This window comes from Peromyscus leucopus, chromosome X (genome assembly GCF_004664715.2).
Source record: "Peromyscus leucopus breed LL Stock chromosome X, UCI_PerLeu_2.1, whole genome shotgun sequence".
NCBI lineage: Eukaryota > Metazoa > Chordata > Mammalia > Rodentia > Cricetidae > Peromyscus > Peromyscus leucopus.
The window spans coordinates 31853340-31872683 of NC_051083.1; the positions used below are offsets into that span (position 1 = coordinate 31853340).

The 19344-nt window shown below is 45.1% G+C and overlaps 1 protein-coding gene across 2 annotated transcripts in view; it reads left to right on the top strand.

The window, feature by feature from the left end:
- Positions 1-2044: 2044 nt before the first annotated feature.
- Nhs (NHS actin remodeling regulator) overlaps positions 2045-19344 on the top strand; it is a 333978-nt gene continuing 316678 nt past the window's right edge. For both annotated transcript variants that reach the window (XM_028887744.2, XM_028887745.1), the window contains exon 1: positions 2045-2644. In XM_028887744.2, the coding sequence (XP_028743577.1) occupies positions 2092-2644 (553 nt within the window). In that variant the 5' untranslated portion in view covers positions 2045-2091. The remainder of the gene's footprint in view (positions 2645-19344) is intronic.

Below are 19344 nucleotides of genomic sequence, written 5' to 3' on the forward strand. Positions count from 1 at the left end.
CACCACCTCCATCTCCACCACCACCTCCATCTCCACCACCACCTCCATCTCCACCACCACCTCCATCTCCACCACCACCTCCATCTCCACCACCACCTTCATCTCCACCACCACCTCCATCTCCACCACCACCTCCACCACCATTCTTGTTACCAAATCATTTATGTGGACCTTACAGACATTATGACCCTTTACCTCCAAAACCCCAGCTTGGATCTTCTTTTATGAACAGGGATATTCCTCCACCAAAATTATTATTATTGTTGTTGTTATTATTGTTGTTGTTGTTGTTATTATTATTATTACTACTAGTAGTAGTAGTAATAGTAGTAGTAGTAGTAGTAACGGTAGTATAAGACAGTCTCTGTCAAAGCCTTTGTGACCAAAGCATAGGCTGATTCCAGGTGCTGAGTGTTATGCCCTGGAGGGACTCCCTGTCAAGGAATGGAGCACAGAGGCACAGCACAGCAGGCAGGTCTAGAGGACTTTAATGATGCATGAAACATATTTTTTTCCACGTTCTCTTTAGACACATGGAATGAGGACAGCATTCTCAAGATCTGGCTTGTGGCCTTAAATTTTATTTGTTTGTTTGTGTGTGTGTTTATTCCACAGTATACATTGTGGAGAGATGAAAGCTTGTATTTTTTTTTTAACAGTTCTCAAACTCTTTTTAGGTTTTCGGTTGCCACCATCTAGCCTGCACACTACTGCAATTGAAAATGTATGCCTTTTAAGAAATTATACCTTTTAGTTAACCGAAGGGAAAACTTTCTATTCTTCTGTGAATCATCATCTTTCCCATGAGGAACTTAAAAAACCCTGTGTTGGATTAACACAGTAGGGTGACAAAGAGGTAATCCGATTCATTTCACTTAATGTGCAATGAATTTTGCAAGAGACTTTCTTGGGGGGGGGTGCTCACTGATAATTTGGGTCTCATTCATGATGTTCCTGTAGAAGAAGGCTCCCAGAGCCGACCAAAACAGGATGCCAGAGAAATGGTATAAACAGCACTCTGGCCACTCTGGCCACGTGGGAATGCACCCATGCTGCGTCACCCTCCCCAGCTGCCTCTGTTAACACAGCGCCTGAGGCACTTTAAGGAGCAGCTCTGTTTTCCCCTCGAAGAACCAAAAGACTTGACAGAGCTGGAATTCTACGGAGCGACTTGCTCCAACACGAATCCCACAGCATCCCCAATACTTTCCTCCCTCTGAGCTGGCTACTAGCACCCCCACTCTTAACTTGAGGACTCCCCACCCCCACGGTTCTGAGAGTCTCAATTCTAACCTCTGAGACTTGTGTGAGAAAGTGTCTGGGCTCAGGAACGCACCAGGCGCGGTCCGGCCACCAGTGACTCCCAGCGGTCGCACAGGGCGCTGCGCCCCACTCCGCCCCGGCCTCCCCTGCCCGGCGTCCGCCCTGCCGCCCCCGCGCGGCCTCCTGAGCCAGGGCTGGAGGCGGATTCCTCTGTCCGGGTTTTCAGAGCGCCTTTCCGAAATCTCCTCCCCGCCCAGAAAGGGAGAGAGATCCCAGGCGCAATCGCTCCCCGGAGCGGCCGAGGGGCGCGCGGGGAGAGGCCTGCGCCGGGGTACTTTCAAACTGAGGCGCGCGCACACACTCACACCCACCCACCCATCCACACACGCGGACACACATACATACACACGCTCACACACACTCACAGACACACACACACATACACACATACACACGCCCATTTATATAGGCGGCAGCAGTGGCCAGGGCGGCGGCAACGGGCTCAGGAACGATGGAGCTGAGCCAGCTGACCCCGGTAGGAAGCAAGTGAGGAGGATCCAAGCACACCCCGAGATTTCTCTGCTCAGCGCTTGTCATCTTTCCTAGACAGCCGTGCACCGGGACCAGGACAGGTCGGACTAAGCTGTGAAGGAGAGGGTGGGGAAGAGGAGGAGGCCAGGTGAGCAGAGGAGCCCTCAGCGTATCTGGACGGCCCGGATCGCTCCTTGCCGGACTCCTGCCCTCTCCTTGCTCAGGTGGGCGCGTCAGGTCCCTAGCTCACAAGGGACGCTCGGAGGAGAACGGAAAGTCGCGGCTTGGCTGTGCGGGATGCCTTTCGCCAAGCGGATCGTGGAACCGCAGTGGCTTTGCCGGCAGCGGCGCCCGGCTCCTGGCCCAGATGAGGACACGAGTGGAGGCAGCGTGGAGCCGCCGCCCCTGCAGCCGCCTGGCCGGCGGGAAGAGGCCGAAGCACCGGGGCCAGAGGAGCCTCCCCGTGTGCCCCCTGCGCCTCTCCCACTACCACCACCTCTGCCGTCTTTGCCGGCGCCGGCCGAGCAGGTTCAGCAGCCACCGGGCGAGGCGCACGAGGCCGGGGAGGAGAGCGTGGCGGGGGTCCCGGAGGCGGAATCGGCCACCGGCGAGGCGTCCTCGGCTGCGGCCGAGGCTGTGCTGCTCATGTTAGATCTGTGCGCGGTCAGCAACGCTGCGCTGGCCAGAGTCCTCCGGCAGCTCTCAGACCTGGCCCGGCACGCGTGCAGCCTCTTCCAGGAGCTCGAGAGCGACATCCAGCTTACTCACCGCCGCGTCTGGGCACTTCAGGGCAAGCTCGGCAGCGTGCAGCGCGTCCTCAGCACGTTGGACCCCAAGCAGGAGGCAGTGCGTGAGTACCAGCACCATCTATCCTCCAGGGTACTAGGCTCCAACGCCGCACCCTCTTGCGGTCCCCACTCGCCGCAATCCCAGCCCCGAGGCACCGCGCCTGCTGCAACTTGCACCTCACTCTTGCTTTTCCTCCCCTCTGAGATCCACCCAAGTCCTCCCGGGTTGAGTAGCTAGGGTGGCCCTTGACCAATGCAGGGATGCAGGCATGGAGAGCAGAAAGTTAAATGGACGGCCTCTCAACTCATAGACATCCCTGGCGTTGAGAACCGGCAGGAAGGGAGCGTTTAGGGGGCAGACAAGAGGTAGAGAGGGTCTGTCATTTACCATTGGGACATATGCCTTTCATGTCCTTGGGAAGAGGGAGGGGTGCAACTCTCTTAGCTTCCAGGAGCCAGCCACCGGGTTACACCATTGGGGGCTTCAGAGTACTGGGTGTCCTTTTAAATGTCTATGGGAGACAAGGTGATTTGTCACACTTGGCTGTGACCTCAGTGCCCGGGACTCGTGCCTTTGGAAGGTGTGTGACCTAATCCAGCATCACTGGCTGCCTGCCTAGAATGAACTCCAAGGTGCTCTACTGAGAACCCTGGGATCAGCAAAGGCCTTAGTGAGGGACTGGAAGGGAAGAATGCCTGAGAGTGATAAAGGGATCTCCGAGCGTCTTTTCTGCCCTGGGTAACCTAGGGCCCTTAATGAATGCCTCTTTGGATTATCTGTCCTCTGAGCATCCCTCAGGCTCTTCTTCCTCTGCCTTAGTTCCTTGTCACACAAAGGTATGAACCGGTCCAGCCAGGCAGGCTACAATGAGGGTGAGGAAGGAGATCTAGAAGATGCCCTGGGCATCTTGACTGCACATTGACTTCACTCTTGAAACACCGTAGTCTCTGTTAACTATTCTTTTAAGGGGCATTCAGGCCTCCCCCACTGGTGCATGGTCTCCCAAATCTGGCAGCAACAGAATCATTTAGAAAACGAACCAGGCTGTGGACCAGAGTGCTGGACTGGCAAGCGGGTCCTTTACTTCCTAGTTCAGCTGAGATGCTCCAGGGGAAGGTGATGTCAGCGGTTCTGACTTACGTAAGAAGCCTTTTCTGTTGCTGCAGTGGCTGCTCCGGTGTGAGGTGGTCACTGAGTGCACCAGGCAGAGGAGCTTCAACAACATGCTTCCCAGGAGGACTTCGCTGCACCTCTGTTGGGCAGCCCAGCCCAGCCTCTTGGCTGGGTCTGCTGGCCTAGGCATTCCTTTTCCTCACCCCTTCCTCCCTGGAAGAACCCTTTGAACCCCGCCCCAGGAATTCACTGCTTTTCTGCAATAACAATAATAATAAGCGTAATGAATAAATGATGTGCCTGATCAGTTTTCGCAGCTATAAAAGACCTGGAGTTGGGTTAATGACTAGTTGTTTAAAAGGGCAATTCCGGGGATGAGTTCTGGAAAGAATTAGGATTGCCTTAGGCCAAGTCGTATTTTACTTTTGGGACTGGAAATGAGCGCTTTAATCCTGCCTCCTTTTTTACCCCAAACCACCCAGCAGGGACAGGCCCTTCACTTTCAACAGCACTGATATTTGGGTAGTGCGGTTGGGGTGGGGGGAGCGGTGACTTCACTTCAAAAGAACTGGAGGGAAGTTCTGCAGACAGTTGAATGGTGCATACGTTTTTCATGTGCACGTGCGACACCAACATACCTCTTCTTAAACAAAATCCACACTGCCAAAGTAGAATATATTATCCTCACTATCCTTTCTATTAGGGGCACCAGGTAGGCAGTTATGGGTCTAGAATCTCATAGCCCCTTCAAGTCATTTTCACTATCAGAGTGTAAACGAATGGAAAATGGAGTTAGGGGGATCATTCGTGTATTGATGCAGTTGAGGAATATAGAGTCGATTCATGTATATTTATATATGAATAAAGATGGGGCCCAGGGAAAGTCTTAAAATCGATCAAGTCAAATCCTTTCTTCTAAAATATTTTATTGATTGTTATTGCGTGTGTGTACATGATGTGGGGGGGTGGAGCGGGACATACGGAGGTCAGAGGGCTCCTTTGTGGACTTAGTTCTTTCCTTCCACTATGCACATTCCAGGGACAGAACGCTTGTCACCCAGGCTGGCTTGGTGATGCTTTTACCCGCTGAGCGTCTCACTGGCCTGCCTCTTCAATTTTTTTTTTTTCTAAAATGGTATCTCAACACTTGGTATCCTGATTTCTCTCTCCTCTCATCCATTTAAATGGAGGATGGCACTGTTCTATTCATAACCTCTCAGAGTAAAGGCACAGTATTTTGCATCTTAACTTGACTTTTCCAGACATCAGAGCCGGAGACGAGGATTTCCATTCAGGAAGTTTGAGAGGGAGTCCCAGGAAGCATGTGGAGGGAGTGGAGAAGTGAAACAGGGCCGGTAGAAGCTGAAACATGTCATGAGGAGGTTGTTACTGCAGAGGCTTTGGATTCAACCTGGCTGGGGACCCTAGGCTGCCATAGTGCTTCACTTGGGGGAGGGGAGGCTGAAGAGGCTCAAATGTTTCAGTACCGAGTCTCCCTGGGTAGGTGGAAAGTAGCACCTGAGCAAGAATTACCTGGCTTCTAGGGCCAGCCCCATGTCCGATTCCAGCATGTGCCTGGGGGGAGAGAGCTATGAAAAGCCTGTGGTGGACACATGCTTGTCTGCAGGGATTCTCTTGGGAGGGCAGAAGGGCTGATCAGAACACCAGTGATATCAACTACATTTGCATCCCCCTTTAAGGTTGCTCCAGCCTGGGGGTATTTCAAAGAGAAAAGAAGACTTCCTCCCCTTGGCTGTCTGTGCCTCTATACCCCCATTTCATTTTCCTCCCCAGATCGCTATGCCTCACACACTCTTCTTGCTGCTCTGTCCTCAGGGCTGCTTCCTGTTGCCCTGACTCATGGTAGGGAACTTTTTGGTGAATGGCCTGATCTGATATACACTTCCGTGGAGTCACTTTTGAGGCAAGTTTGGGCTGGTAAGGCAGTTATTATCTAGTCAACTAGTATGGGGGACTAGAATTAAGGGGGAAGTGGTCAGATTCTGAACTAACTCATTTTGGAAATACAGTTGATAGGATTTACAGAGTAGATTAGGAACAGGTTATGAGGAAAGTAATTGAGATGTCAGACTCATAGTTTCCTTTGCTTAAATAATTCATAGAAGGTGATGACATTTACAGAAATGCAGAAGGCGACTGGGAGCATGGACATTTTATTCTGAAGGAAATGCAGTCTGTAGTTTTCTATTTGAGCCCTGTTAAGTTTGAGGTGTCTGATGAGTGTTGAGAGTGATGAGTTAGATGTGGGAGTTGAAAGCATAAGAGAAAGCCCAAGCTGGAGATGAAGATGTGACACAGAAAGACGAAGAAGGCATGTGAAGCCCTGGAGCTAGGGACAACAGAGACAATAAAGGAGAGTGGTACTTGCAGAAGGGTACGATTGTTAGGCATGCTTGAACTTCATAGAAAGTAGGAAGCTGCTGCTGGAGCCCGGAGAAGCCCAACTTTGAGTTTCACAGGAGAAGAGAAAGAATGAAAAAGAACATTCAGAAGTCTAGGAGAGTTGGACGCAGTGGTTCACACCAGTGAATTGTAGCTCTTGGGAATCAAAGGCAGGGCATCTTGGGTTTAAGGCTATTTTGGACTACACACAGAGAGATCCTGCTCCATAAAACAAACAAAACATCACTAAATGCTACGTGTAAGTCAGTGGTAGAGCACATATTTAGCATGTACAAAGCCCTGGGTGTGACGACAGTACTAAGGGGTAAAAATCTAGAATGAAAATCGGGACAGTGTAATACAGTGGAAGCAGGAGGGAGGGAGGGGGTGGAGGCACAGATTATGTGCTTAGCATGTGTATAAGAGAGTGGGGTAGAGAAAGAACAGGATGGGTGGAAGAGGAAATGGATGTCTCTTGTGAAGAGTTTTCTTGGAAGGGAAGTAGAGAACTGGATCAGAGGTTGCATGAACATACAGTATGGAAGGAAAACTTCTTCAAAGGTATCAGCATGTTGCGCATGCTTGGCTTCTAAAAAGAGGAGGAAATTGGCACTGGGAAAAAGATCTGGACAATTACGGAGTCCTTGAGAAACAAGATGTGGGAAGATGAAAATACATTTGGAGGGAACGTGACAAATCTAGGCAGAAAGGCAGGTGAGCTGGGGGACTGACAGAGGTAGAGGTGGAGGTGGAGCCGGGTGTTTCCCCTTGCCATGAAAAAAAAATGACATCTATTTTCTCCATGAAGTAAGTGGTGAGATCATCAACTGAGAGGGTGTTGGCAACATGGGGAGAGAAGGCAAGGTGTGAATAAGCTGTCTCAGGGGGAGCATGGATGCAGTAAGGAAGTGTAGTGGGATTATCTGGCTGCATGGAGAGCCTTCTGAGATTTATGGTCATAAACTTGAAGCAAGGCCAGCTTTTCAGTCACTAACACCTGAGGCTTTGGAATTACTTCATGGGACTCAATGCCAAACTGTGCAGCCTTAGACGGTTCATGTTGTTGGCCTTTTGGATACCGCTAATTACATTTAGTTACTGAATTTTTAAGTAAAATTTGCATTAAGCCCAACATTCCTTTTTTTTTAAGCATGCAGATGCTATGTGTTCTTTTTGTGCATTTTCACAAAAACAGATAACTCAAGGAAAAGCTACTCAGACCAAGAGACCAAACACTGTTGTGCCCTCTGCCAGTTGCTATCCATCTCCCTAGGGGGAGGCACTCCCCTGACTTCCTCTTCCAGCAACTAGATTTATATGAAGCTCTTGGACTTTATGTAAGCGCCTGCTCCTTCTTAGTGCCATTCATTCAGCAGTACACTGGCAAGGGCCTTCCAAGTTGTGCATGCATAATAGATTGCTCATTGTCAGTGCTGGGTGAAATTGTGGTTATCGGCCATAATTTGCTGATCCATTCTCCTGATGAGAGACATTTGTTTCTATTTTAACATTACAGTCATGAATATTTTTTTGCTATATGCTTTTTGCATTTTTAGTTCTTGAAACAAGGGACCATATATCCTAGGCTGGCCTGGAACTCTGTATGTAGCTAAGGACCTGGAACTTCTGAACCTTCTCCTGCCCTACCTCTGGAGTGCTGGGATTAAAGCTACCATACCTGGCTTCATGCAGTGCTGATAACCTACCCCAGGGCTTTAGTTCATGCTAGGCAAGCACTCTACCAACTGAGCTATCTCCAACTCCCCTCTAGGTCTTTTGGTGAGCATATTTGTATCACACTAGCCTGTATGCATCTAAAAGAGGAATTACTGGTTCAAAGGGAATAGGTACGTTTGGCATAAATATAAGACACCTGACAGTTTTCTGGCTGGTTGTATTGTTTTATGCTCCCAGGAGTTCCAGTTGCTCTGCATCTTCACCAGGACTGGTATCTGTTAAGTAACAGCTACTCTGGCAATAAATGTAATAAAACCTCATAGTAGTTCTAAGCTGCATTTTGGATAGCGTTTGAAGTTAACCTTCATTTTGTGTTTGCAAATCCAATTTGGATATCCTTTTTTTTTTTTTCCTGAATGACCAGTTCAAGGCTTTTACTCCCCCCACCCTTTTCCCCCCTTTACTACCCTTTAAATAAAGTTTTTGGTCCATTTTTATTGTCTTTTCTGAGTATTTTTTTTTATTTTGAGACTGTGAGTCAGTTGCCATCTCTAGATACTGCAAAACATTATCTTCCAGTGGTTTGCATTTTGACGTCTTTAGTATTATAATTTGGTGAACAGACATTTATGTTTTTATGTTGTCCAGTTTATCAGTTTTTTCCTTTGTAATAAGCTTTTTGTTTCTCTTCTGTTTGTTTTTAAACAATTCTTCATCAGTCCTTGGACCATGAAGAGATCTCATTAGTTTTACAGTATATTTTGCCTTTGCCGTTTAGATCTGTTATTTATATGCTATGGATTTTTTGTTTGTTTGTTTGTTTTCTTTTTTTTTTTGAGATAGAGTCTTTCTTTGTAGGTAATCCTTGCTGTCCTGGAACTTACTATGTAGACTATGCTGGCTTTGAACTCACAGAGATCAGCCTGCTTCTACCTCCTGGGTGCTGGGATTGAAGTTATGGGCTACCACATCTGACTTGGCATGGATTTTTATAAATGGTGTGAGGTAGAAGATTATTTTCTCCACACGGGTGCACAGTTGTCCCACTGCCAGGTATTGCAAAGGTGTCGTCTCCCCGTTTTCCTGCAGTGATACCTCTGTCACTCCTCAAGTGGATGGGTTTTATTGTCACTGGTATTATTTTAAAGGTAACATTTCTTTGCATGTGTGCATGCGTGCCTTAGAGTACCTGTGGAGCTCAGAGGACAGCTTGCAGTCACCTTCTTTCCCCATGGGAGACCCTGGGGTGAAGCTCAGGCCATCATCAGGCATGGCAGCAAGCACCTTCCCCTTCTAGCCATCTCTAGCTCTCATGTCGTTTTTTAGCTGACACTTCTGACTTTCGTTACTGGTCAGCCTCTGCACTACTCTGCACTAAGTACACTGTATGCATTGTCTTATGTAACCTTCACACCTCTCCTGCTGAATATGTCTTACTGCACGGTCTGCCGGAGACTTTTGGTTTGGTTTGGCAAGTGGAACAGGTTCTTCCTTGCATATAGGGAAAGCCAGAGGTGCCACCGAGTTAATGGCCCTGAGGCAGCACTAAGAAGTGTAGCTCCCTTGCTCTTTGAAAGGGAGACGGCTCCAGCAGGTTCCATACTACTCACCAGTAGAACTGAGCAATAGTTGCCTGTGGTTATGATGCATCTGGTGACATAGCCTGTATTTGTTGTTCTTTTTCCCACTCTCACTTTACCTTCAATTGAAACTATTTGGACTTCGTCTGCCTCTCAGGAAGCCCGAACCAGGATGATCTGCTGGATCTTTTTTTCCTTTGTAATGCTAGAGGTTGAACTCGTGGCCTCACCCATGCCCAATATGTTGGATCTTTAAATGATGAGGACAAACTCTGGGACAAGTGATGCCTTTTGGCCTTTTTCTTGAAGGATTTTATACTGGATTATAGATTAGATACAACTGCCAGAATGTTCTGCAATGGGTCTGGAAGGAGCTTCTATTACCAGCGACTGTAGCCACAGTTGGAAGCTATTGGGATGGGAGTCCTGCAGTAGTGTGGCAGTGAAAAGGCACAGGGAAGAAACTCAAGTTTATGTTGACAAAGCACATCCCAAAGGTTCCTCAGTCAGTCAGCCTCTGAATGTGCTGGTTATTGCCCTGTGGGAGGGGCCTCTGACAGTTCTAGGAGATCTAGGCCCCCTACTTAAGAAGTATGGTTTCAGCTATAGAGTAGATATGGAAACTGCTAAATTATGAAAGAGCTGGGGAAGTTAATATATTTGGGGGATGAATCATTTGGGTTGGTATGGTAGCACTAATTATGCTTTTGGAAGATAATGTTTTTCTCCTCATTCTGTCTGTCCTACCTACTGCTCATAACAATTCTCTTTAGCCTGCCTAATGTGTCTTCTTGGATGTTTTCATTGCTGTGGTTAAGTTTCTTTTCTTCTGGCTTTGCCAAGTGAGTTTCTCTGAGGCAATATGAACTGCTCCATTCAAAGTTGCCTTTAAACCTGTCACAGAATGATCGAGAAGAAAGCAGTTTCTCAAAGGTTAATAATTCATGGCTATAATTTCCTAATAACCAACCAATAACAATACAACAGCACACTTTTTCCCAGATTTTTTCCAGTTGTACTGGGTTTGACATTCCTATGTTTGTTTTTGAGATAAGGTCTCACTATGTAGCTCTGGCTGTCCTGGAACTCAGTTTGTAGACCAGGCTGGGCTTGAATTCACAGAGATTTGCCTGCCTCTGCCTCCCAAGTGCTTGGATTAAAGGTGTACATCACCGTGTCTGGCTGACATTTTTTTTTTTTGAGATAGGGTTTTATGTAGCTTAGGCTGGTTTCAAACTCCCTATGAATCAGAGGAGAATAATCTTGAACTCTGAATCCTCTCAACTATGCCTCTGCAGTGCCAATGTGACAAGTATGTGTGACCATCAATCTGGACCCTGGGCTCAGCTTTTAAATCAAAGTTACTGAACTCCTTTGTTTAGGAAACATTTGGGATTCTACTGGGCTGATACTCAGGTGGAGAAAATGACAATGTTTTTGTCCCAGTGTGTGTGCAGGCCTTTTCTGCATGTGCCATTACAAAAGCGATACATTCACACAGGCTCTCTAAAATGTCTTCAACCTTAGAGCTTTTAATTTACCTTTAACCACTGGTGACATATGAAGTGTCTCCTATTGTCTCACATTATTCCATGAGCCTTGAGGACTGACCCTTAGAGTTAGTGAGAATTTTCAACAGAGTTAAAATTTTCTCTTGATACTTCTCCCTAATTTCCTTTTACTCTATGTTTTCATTAGGCTTTCTATTGCTGAGTTGAAATAGAAATGACCAAAAAGCAAGTTGGGGAGAAAAGAGTTTATTAGGCTTACACTTCAGCATTGCTGTTCATCACTGAAGGAAGACAGGACAGGAACTCAAACAGGGCAGGAACCTGGAGGCAGGAGCTGATGCAGAGGCCATGGAGGGGAACTACTTACTGGCTTGCTTCGCATGTCTTGCTCACCCTGCTTTCTTACAGAACCCAGGACCACCAGCCCAAGGATGCCACCACAAACCATGGACTGGGCCCTCTCCCCAAAATAACTAATTAGGAAAATGTCTTACAGCCAGATCTTATGGAGGCATTTTCTCAATTGAGGTTTGCTCCTTTCAGAGAACTCTAGTTTGTGTGTCAAGTTGAGATAAGACCAGCCAGCACATTCCATTAAAAAATCATGGGACAAGGATGGAAAGAGAGCTCAGTGGGTAGAGTGTTTATTATGCAAGCCTGAGTATTTGAAGTCAATCTCCAGAACCCATGTAAAAAGCTGGATGTGGTGGCACATGCTTATAAGCTTAGTGTTGGGAAGCAGAGACAGGAGAACCCCAAGGCTTTATGGCCAGCCGGCCTAGCTTACTACATGAGTTTCAGTCCTATGAGAAAAATTGTCTCAGAGGAACACAATAGGTGGATGGCTCTTAAGGAACCCTGTCAGAGCTTGACCTCTGACCTCCACACACATGCTTACACTTGTGCACACACACAAACACACACACATGCACAGTATAACAAGGATGTGACTGGCACAAAGCAACAATTACAAAATTTCTTGAATATGATTTTATATCTTAATAATAAACCAAAATGAAATTAATGAAGTTGACATGGGTTTTGAATGTAAGAACTTCATTCTAGATTTGAAATTTGTTGGAACAACATTTCAAATAGCACTCCAACTGGACTATAAACCCAGAGGGCAGAGACCCTGTGTAGCTCATCTTTATGAATGACTAAGACAGATATGGGCAATTTCTGTTTCTTGTGTAATGTCCACCTCTCAGCCATTAATGGGTATGAGAAGATTTAAGTTTGCTAAGAAAATTATCTGTGGATATAGGCATCCATATTCTGAAAACTTAATTTTTAAGTGTTTAAGGTCCTCAAAATGACATAAGCTAAGCATAAACATAACTTGCCAGATATGGTGTGGTACGTGCCTGTAACCCAGCCTTCAGGAAACCAAGCCCCCCCCTCTCATGCACACACATACAAAGTTAATGTTAATTTAATAAGAGTCATGGAATTTGGGGGTCTTAAATTTGGACAAAAATCTTAGTAACTCATAGAAATCCACTTCCCATCCAGAGATGTCCCAATGGTAGTCCCTGTGAGACCCCTGGCATTAGAGAGCAGCCAACCCTATCTTGATTTGACTGCTGGATGGTTCTCATGCTCATAAGGTCCTTATCTAGACTGGCATCACATCTTTTTGTAATCCTAGTCTTTTGTCCTACTTCTGGCACTGAAGCTGTGTAGCATCTACTTTGAATCTCTCTTCCAGTCTCTTGAAGTAGTTGTGGGTTGATTTCTATGGTTTCTCCTAAATCTGTCTTCTTCATTCCAGGCTAGATAATTTCAGTTTCTTAGATTCCCCCAGTGAAGTTTTTAGTTCCCCTTTCCCTGGTTGCCATCTGCCACAGGCATAGAATGTGACGAGACCTCTCTCTTCTGTTACTATGAGTAATTAGGACTAAGGTGGCCTTTGTTTTAACCATCACACCATGCTGTTGATTAACTATTGCCATTATGCTCCAGTAAATTCCCTTCTTTAAAGTGGTAGATTTTAAACTTAAGATTTCCTTGATTCTGTGTATAGTTGATATTTTGAACTTAAATTTTGTGCGACTCTTCCATTGTCTTTGTTAATTGAATCTTGCTTGCTTTGCTCTTTCATTTCCAATCAGTGGTGATGGTTTAATATCTTGATCCAATGTGTCAGCTACTGCCCCCAGCATTTTGTTCTTTGCAGACACTATAAACATGATATATAAACTATGACATCACTCACATCTCTGATAAAATTATTGTTCGGATGGACTCAAGAAAGACCAGAGCTCACTGGCAGACAATACTAGCAACATCCTTCTAAGTTGACATCTATTAATCAACATTCCTTGGGTGTCATTGTTGCCGAAGCCACAAATGTACCACCCCCACTTTCCATCCTAACCACATTTCTCCACCTTGCCCACAAGATCTATCATTATGAGCGACTGTCAAATGGTTTTCTGAAATCAAGATACCATATGTTTGTAGCATTCCTTTGATCTCCTGGTCTACTAGTCCTATTCCAAAGGGACATAAGGTTAATATGGCTCAAACTGGACCTATTAATAGCGATAATGGGAGCCATTTTTCTTTTTTGGTGTATAATAGGTAGAAAGTTTATGTTGACAAACCAGCTCTGTCATTCTGGCTATGGAATGACAGCATTGTAGGATTGCAAAGGGACTCTTTGGGACCTACAGCCCATTTCTCACACTCAAGAGTGCCTTGTTTGTGACAAGCAGGGAATTAAAGTTTTTGTCTCTTCCTTTCTTTTAGGGTACTCAATGATGACCTTATGTCCCTATTCTTTGTTCTCTAAGAAAATATTGAGAATTCAGGACCTTTGGAGCTTTCTTAATCTTGCTTTGAGGAAGGTTGGGGACTGTCTGCCAGGAATGTGGAAACATTTGTGGTGGGGAGTATGGATTCTGAAGTTGGACTGTGTGGGTTCCATTACCATCTCCACCCTTTCAACATTGTAGGACTTTTGGCAGCATGTTGCATATTTCCTTTTCTTCATTTGCTATGGAGTGGAAATAACAGTACTGACTGATCATGTTATTGACAGAAGTTAAGTGGGTATTGAGAACTGTGCCTGGCACATCAGCTCTTTTATTGACACTATACTGTATCAGATAGAATAGAAGGTATATATTGTTCTTTCCAAGTAGGTGAAAGCCTCTGCCTGAATCTGTGAAATTCAAGGTCAGAAGAAGGATGTGGCTAGCTGATCAAACAATTCTGATTCTCAGTGTGGCCAGACATCAATTAAGGTTGCTTTTCTTAATGGCCACTTTTTGTTACTTGTAAAAGCATACAAAAAAAGAGTGATTATCTTATCATACAGGTTCATTCATTTATTATATATCAGACATTATTGTAGACACTTATGTTTGATAAGCAAACAAAAAGCAACTATAAGCCTGTGTTCCAAAGGAGAGAGATAAACCCAAACAACAAACAGCATATAGAAGGGATTCCAAAGCCTTTTAGGGAGGGCAATCAACTGTGTGGGGCTAGGATGGTTATGTTTAGTTGGGTTATTCTGGTGGGCCTCACTGAAGAAGCTGCATCTGAGCAAATATTGGAAGGAGGTAAGGTTGTTAATTATGCACATCGGTGGAGGAAGATTCTGTTGGTAGAGAAAAACCATAGCTTGTACAAAGGCCCTGAGGTAAACACATGTCGTGCATAATTCAGTGATGACAAGGAGGCAAAGAGGTCATGGTGGTGTAATGAGGTAATTCCACGGAGTTTATCTGGTAATCAAAGGTTTTTTTTGGGTTAATTCACAACAAGCATAAGGGAGTTGGTCGCTGGGTCCAGGAGGGGTGAGGCATGGTCCAGTGCAGTTCTCTGGAGAACTCTGCCTTAATCCTCAACACCAGCATCCAGCATCCAAGACCATGAGGTAGCCAATAGAGTGAGCACGTATGCATCTCAGATCTTAAGGGGTTCCCCCTTGGCCACACCCTGGGGGGGCAGGTACCTAGCAGTTACTTGCTGCCTACTAGGGGCTGTGCTTCAGGAATAAAGCACAGACAACCACCTCTACAGTGGTGGGTGTAGAAGTTATATGTAGACAAATTTCTAAATGGTCTTATTAATAGAAAACACCGAGCCAGCTATAGGGGGTGAAAACCTGAGAGATCAGAAAAATAGGGAAAGCCACAACTAACTTCACCTCACCAACTCCACGGCTTCCAAAGACAAGATACTTCCTGTCTACCCATGCCTATATAATATGCCTTGCTGTTCTGCCATCTGATTTGCTCTCTCTGTCCAGTTATATCACTTCCTCTTCCTGCCCAGCTCTGTCACTTCCTGTCTGTCTGTACAGACCTCCATAGTTAACTAGTGTTGGAATTTAAGGCATGTGCCACTATGCCTGGCTCTGTTCCCAGTGTGGCCTTGAACTCACAGAGATCCAGACAGATCCCTGCCTGCCAAGTGATAGGATTAAAGGCGTGTGCTAACATTGCATGACTTTTGTGTTTACTTATAATGGCTGGCTTTTTCCTCTGATCTCCAGGCAAGCTTTATTTATTAAAGCACAAATAAAATATCACCACAGAGATGAGGAGGGGAGTGAGGGGAGAGGAGACCAGCATGGCAAGATGGAGATAGATAGTAGAGAGTCTGGCAGGCCATTGCCATGGCAGATAGAGTTTTGCTCTGAGTCTAGTGGCAATCCTTCAAGGATTTCCAGACAGGAGTAAGGTGACTAACTTAGAGTTGAAGGGAATCCTGTTGAAGGGTTATTGTGTGGAGAGACCTGTCAGGGACAGGGGGACCAGGAGCAGGGACAACAAATGGATGAGTGATGCAGCAAGTAAGAGCCGGGAGTGCTTTGGTAGAAGCATTGAGAAGTGATCGGATGCACCATCGAGCCGGCGACAGTTCGCCTTCATGAGTAGGGCTGGGCAATTCAACCCACACAGAAGGGCAAACCTAGACAAGGAAAGGAAGAGCCCCTTCTCCTCGTCCCCTTAAATGATGTTTTCAACATCAATAGAGTTCTGTTTCTCCTTTTCCTGCTCCTTTTTACCAGCTATTAATAAATCTACTCGTGTAATGTGCATCACCACTAGACATATACCATTCTCCTCACTCTAGATTGTTAATATTCCTTTGAAAATATTAAAATTGTGCTAGAAAAGCAGAGTTTGAACTTGGGTGGCCTAGTACATCCTTCTAACTGGGGCTGCCGTGGGAATATGACCACAAAAGAAAATGACTCCATAGAATCTTCTGCGAGCTCAAGAAGGTTCAGACTTCTGAGATAGACAGCAGCAGAGCCTTTCCTTCCTTTTGGTCGGAGACTATTTTATGATAGCTTGCTGCTGGCTTTTATGGAGAAGCGGGGGCCTGCTTAGACAAGGGTAAGAATCTGGCTTCAGGGGCCTGAGGAATAACTTAGAACCAGGATCTTTTTAAAGATAAAGCTAAAAACATTTCAGAAGACATTAAAAAGATATCTTGCCTTTGACACAATTTTCTAAGCTGCAAAAACTACTGGTTTGTAATTGCACTTTAAGCTTACTTATTCTAGTGCTCCAAGTTCTTACGGAGGGCGAGAAAAGGTGTTAGAATCAGATTTCCGATGACTCTGTCTAAGCACATTTGGATTTGTGAAACTAAATCCTAATTCTGGAGTTCAGCTACTCTTGTGTGGTTGTTCCTACCAGATATCTAAGAGAGAAGCACTACTAACTATGAGAGCAGATGACAACCACTGAGACATACTGTTCACGAGAATACAGTATCAATATTTACGTTTCTCTTCAGCCTGCATGTGAACTCCATTCCTCAAGCCTGTATTTATATTTTACTAAGGCAACTAAAGCTGTATTTCCCCTTTTAATTTGGCACCAGAATTCTGCCTCTTCAGCCCGCCCCTTTGCAAGATGGCACGTGTTTATTGAGCATTTGAGTCTGGAGATTAACTGAGAGGAGGAAGTACAGCGGGAATAAATGGTACAGAAAACCTCTGAGAAGTCAAGGGACTTTCTGTTTTACCAACATGAGAAAATAGGTCTTGAAGTTTGCAACAGTGGGTTTGTATGTTGAGGGAGGAAGGTGGCAGGCAAACTCGGAAGGGATTTGGGAAAAGGGAACTTGGAGTGTTTTCAAAGAGTACCATGTGAGGTACATACCTTTGGTGTGAGAGCAGAGAAATGCTGGAGCTCTATCAGGTTTCAGATGTCACCTGGTGCTCATCTGGCAAAATTTTAGCTTTTGATAATTAGAACTAATGAAGAAATAAATTGCATAAGTTTGCCTCTTGTATGGCTTTGATTTAAGCCTTTGTTTTATGTCCTGTAACAACTAGATCTTTAGCTGCTCAGTGTGGCAGGGGGTAAAGAGAAATAGGGTTCACTGACAGACATACTTTGGGAGAAACGATGAGAGAAGCAGGCTCTTCAGATTACTGATGTGTAAATGTAAGTTTGAAGCCCTGTAGGTTTTCTTAATCTAGTAAGGCAGTGCTTTTAATAGATGTTTAAGATGAATGGAAAATTGAAAACCAAACCAAAAATCTACACAAAGTACCTTTATCTCCTTTTCAACCTGGGCTTTTTTTCTTTTCAAGTTCTCCCCCCCCCCGTGTGTGTGTGTGTGTGTGTGTGTGTGTGTGTGTGTGTGTGTGTGTCCGTCCGTCCGTCCGTCCGTCCTGATAAGCCTCAGTGAATCAAGCATTACAACCTGTGAAGCGCAGGTTCAAGATTGGTTGGTTCTCAGGAGCTGGGCAGTTTGCTTGTTGCTCCAGCCAAGTATTCAGATTTGAAGCCCAGCACAATTGCCCATAGCTCCAGAGGATCTAACACCTTCTTTTGACTTCTATGGACTCTGCATGCACATGTTGTTCATGCATACATCCAGGAGCGAGTGTGTGCACACATGCACATACACATAAAATTCCATATCTATAGGTTCCCCAAGGGACTGGGATTTTTCTCAAGACTGCATGCTTTCCTATCCCGGGTTGTCTTTGATTCTTGTGATACCACCACTTACCAGCTGTATGATCTTGGACATAGTCTGTGTGTTTCAAGCTCCTAATTGGTAAAATAGGAACAGTTGTACTATTGATCTCCTAGTGTTGTGAAAATTTAGTGAATTGACCCAATGGTAGTGCTAGCAGTTGTGATATACAATGCTATACACACAAAGGGTTAATGTGTTTATGCTATTGGTGGCATGATTATTATGGCTTTATTATTATTATTATTATCCAGGGACTTGGGAAAAGGAAGTAGGCATAAAAATTGATAAAACCCAGCTCCTGTGTCTCCTCAGATAGTGTACCTATTCCAGTTCTGATCATCTGGATATGTGGAGAAAATGAGGACAGAGACTGTTATCCCATTTTCTGGCTTGACTAGTGTAACTCATGTCTTGCCTCGCTTGTGGCAGTTGCAAGAACAATTCATCTGGCTGCCATGATGCACTCATTTTCAGAGAGTGTGTTTCTGCTGATGGCCACAAGGAGGTCAGGTGTGGATGTGTAGCATCGTGGATACAGTAAAGGGTGCAGCTATCCAAACTTTCTGTCTGAATCTTCTCTTACAATGACCTGTCTTTTGTTCTTTGTAATTCAATTTCAGGCACAAGAGATTGTAGGGAGGGCAGAGTATAGATCTGGTATGTTAGGGAAAGGCTAAATGTTCATTTTTTTCTATTTTCTTCTTGGGTACACAATAGGTGTGGTCATGTAACAGATCCAATAAAATGTGAGAAACCCCACTGCTTCACCTCTGGAAGGATCACATAAAAGCCCATAAGCAATATCTTGACTTCCAACATTGCTTTGTCCTGTTCTAGAAGCATATGGTATGCTATTTTTCTATTTGAATTTCCCCCCTCATGATTATATTTGATAATCCATTTCTATTGTTGCACATTTATTATCTTCACTATATTTCATTATGTGAATATTACCCAACTTATTTGCCCATTCACAGGAGACTCAGCAGAGAATGCTGAGGCCTTAAGATATGCTGTGTCTAACACTTAGAAAAACCTTGGTCTCTGAACCACTTAGTGAAGAGCTGTCTGCAGTGATTAGATTTGGGGTGAGAGAGAAGTAAACTTTCATTGCAGGATTTAAGAGATATTTGCCACAATAGTTCCCTGACCCTGACTGACACCAAGATATTGTGGATCAGTTTCCCTGAAAAGGCACAGATGACAAAATTGTAGCAATGTATTTGGTGGTTTTCCCCCTTGAATAAAAGAAGCACTAAACTGTTCGGAATTTTTTTTTTCCTGACAGACATAAAGAGAGCTTACATGTGACAAGAAGCTATGTGACAGCTTTCCCTGAGCAAGCAAATGGAAATAAAAATCTTTATGCAGAGTTCCTGTTTCTAGAGAAATGTTGCTAGAGAATTCTTTCAGTTGCAAGCAAAACCAAGAAACGCTCCTTCTATTTTGCTCCCTGTCTCTTTCTCTTCCTTCTTCCCTCCCCCTCTCTCCCTCACTCTCCCTATATAAAC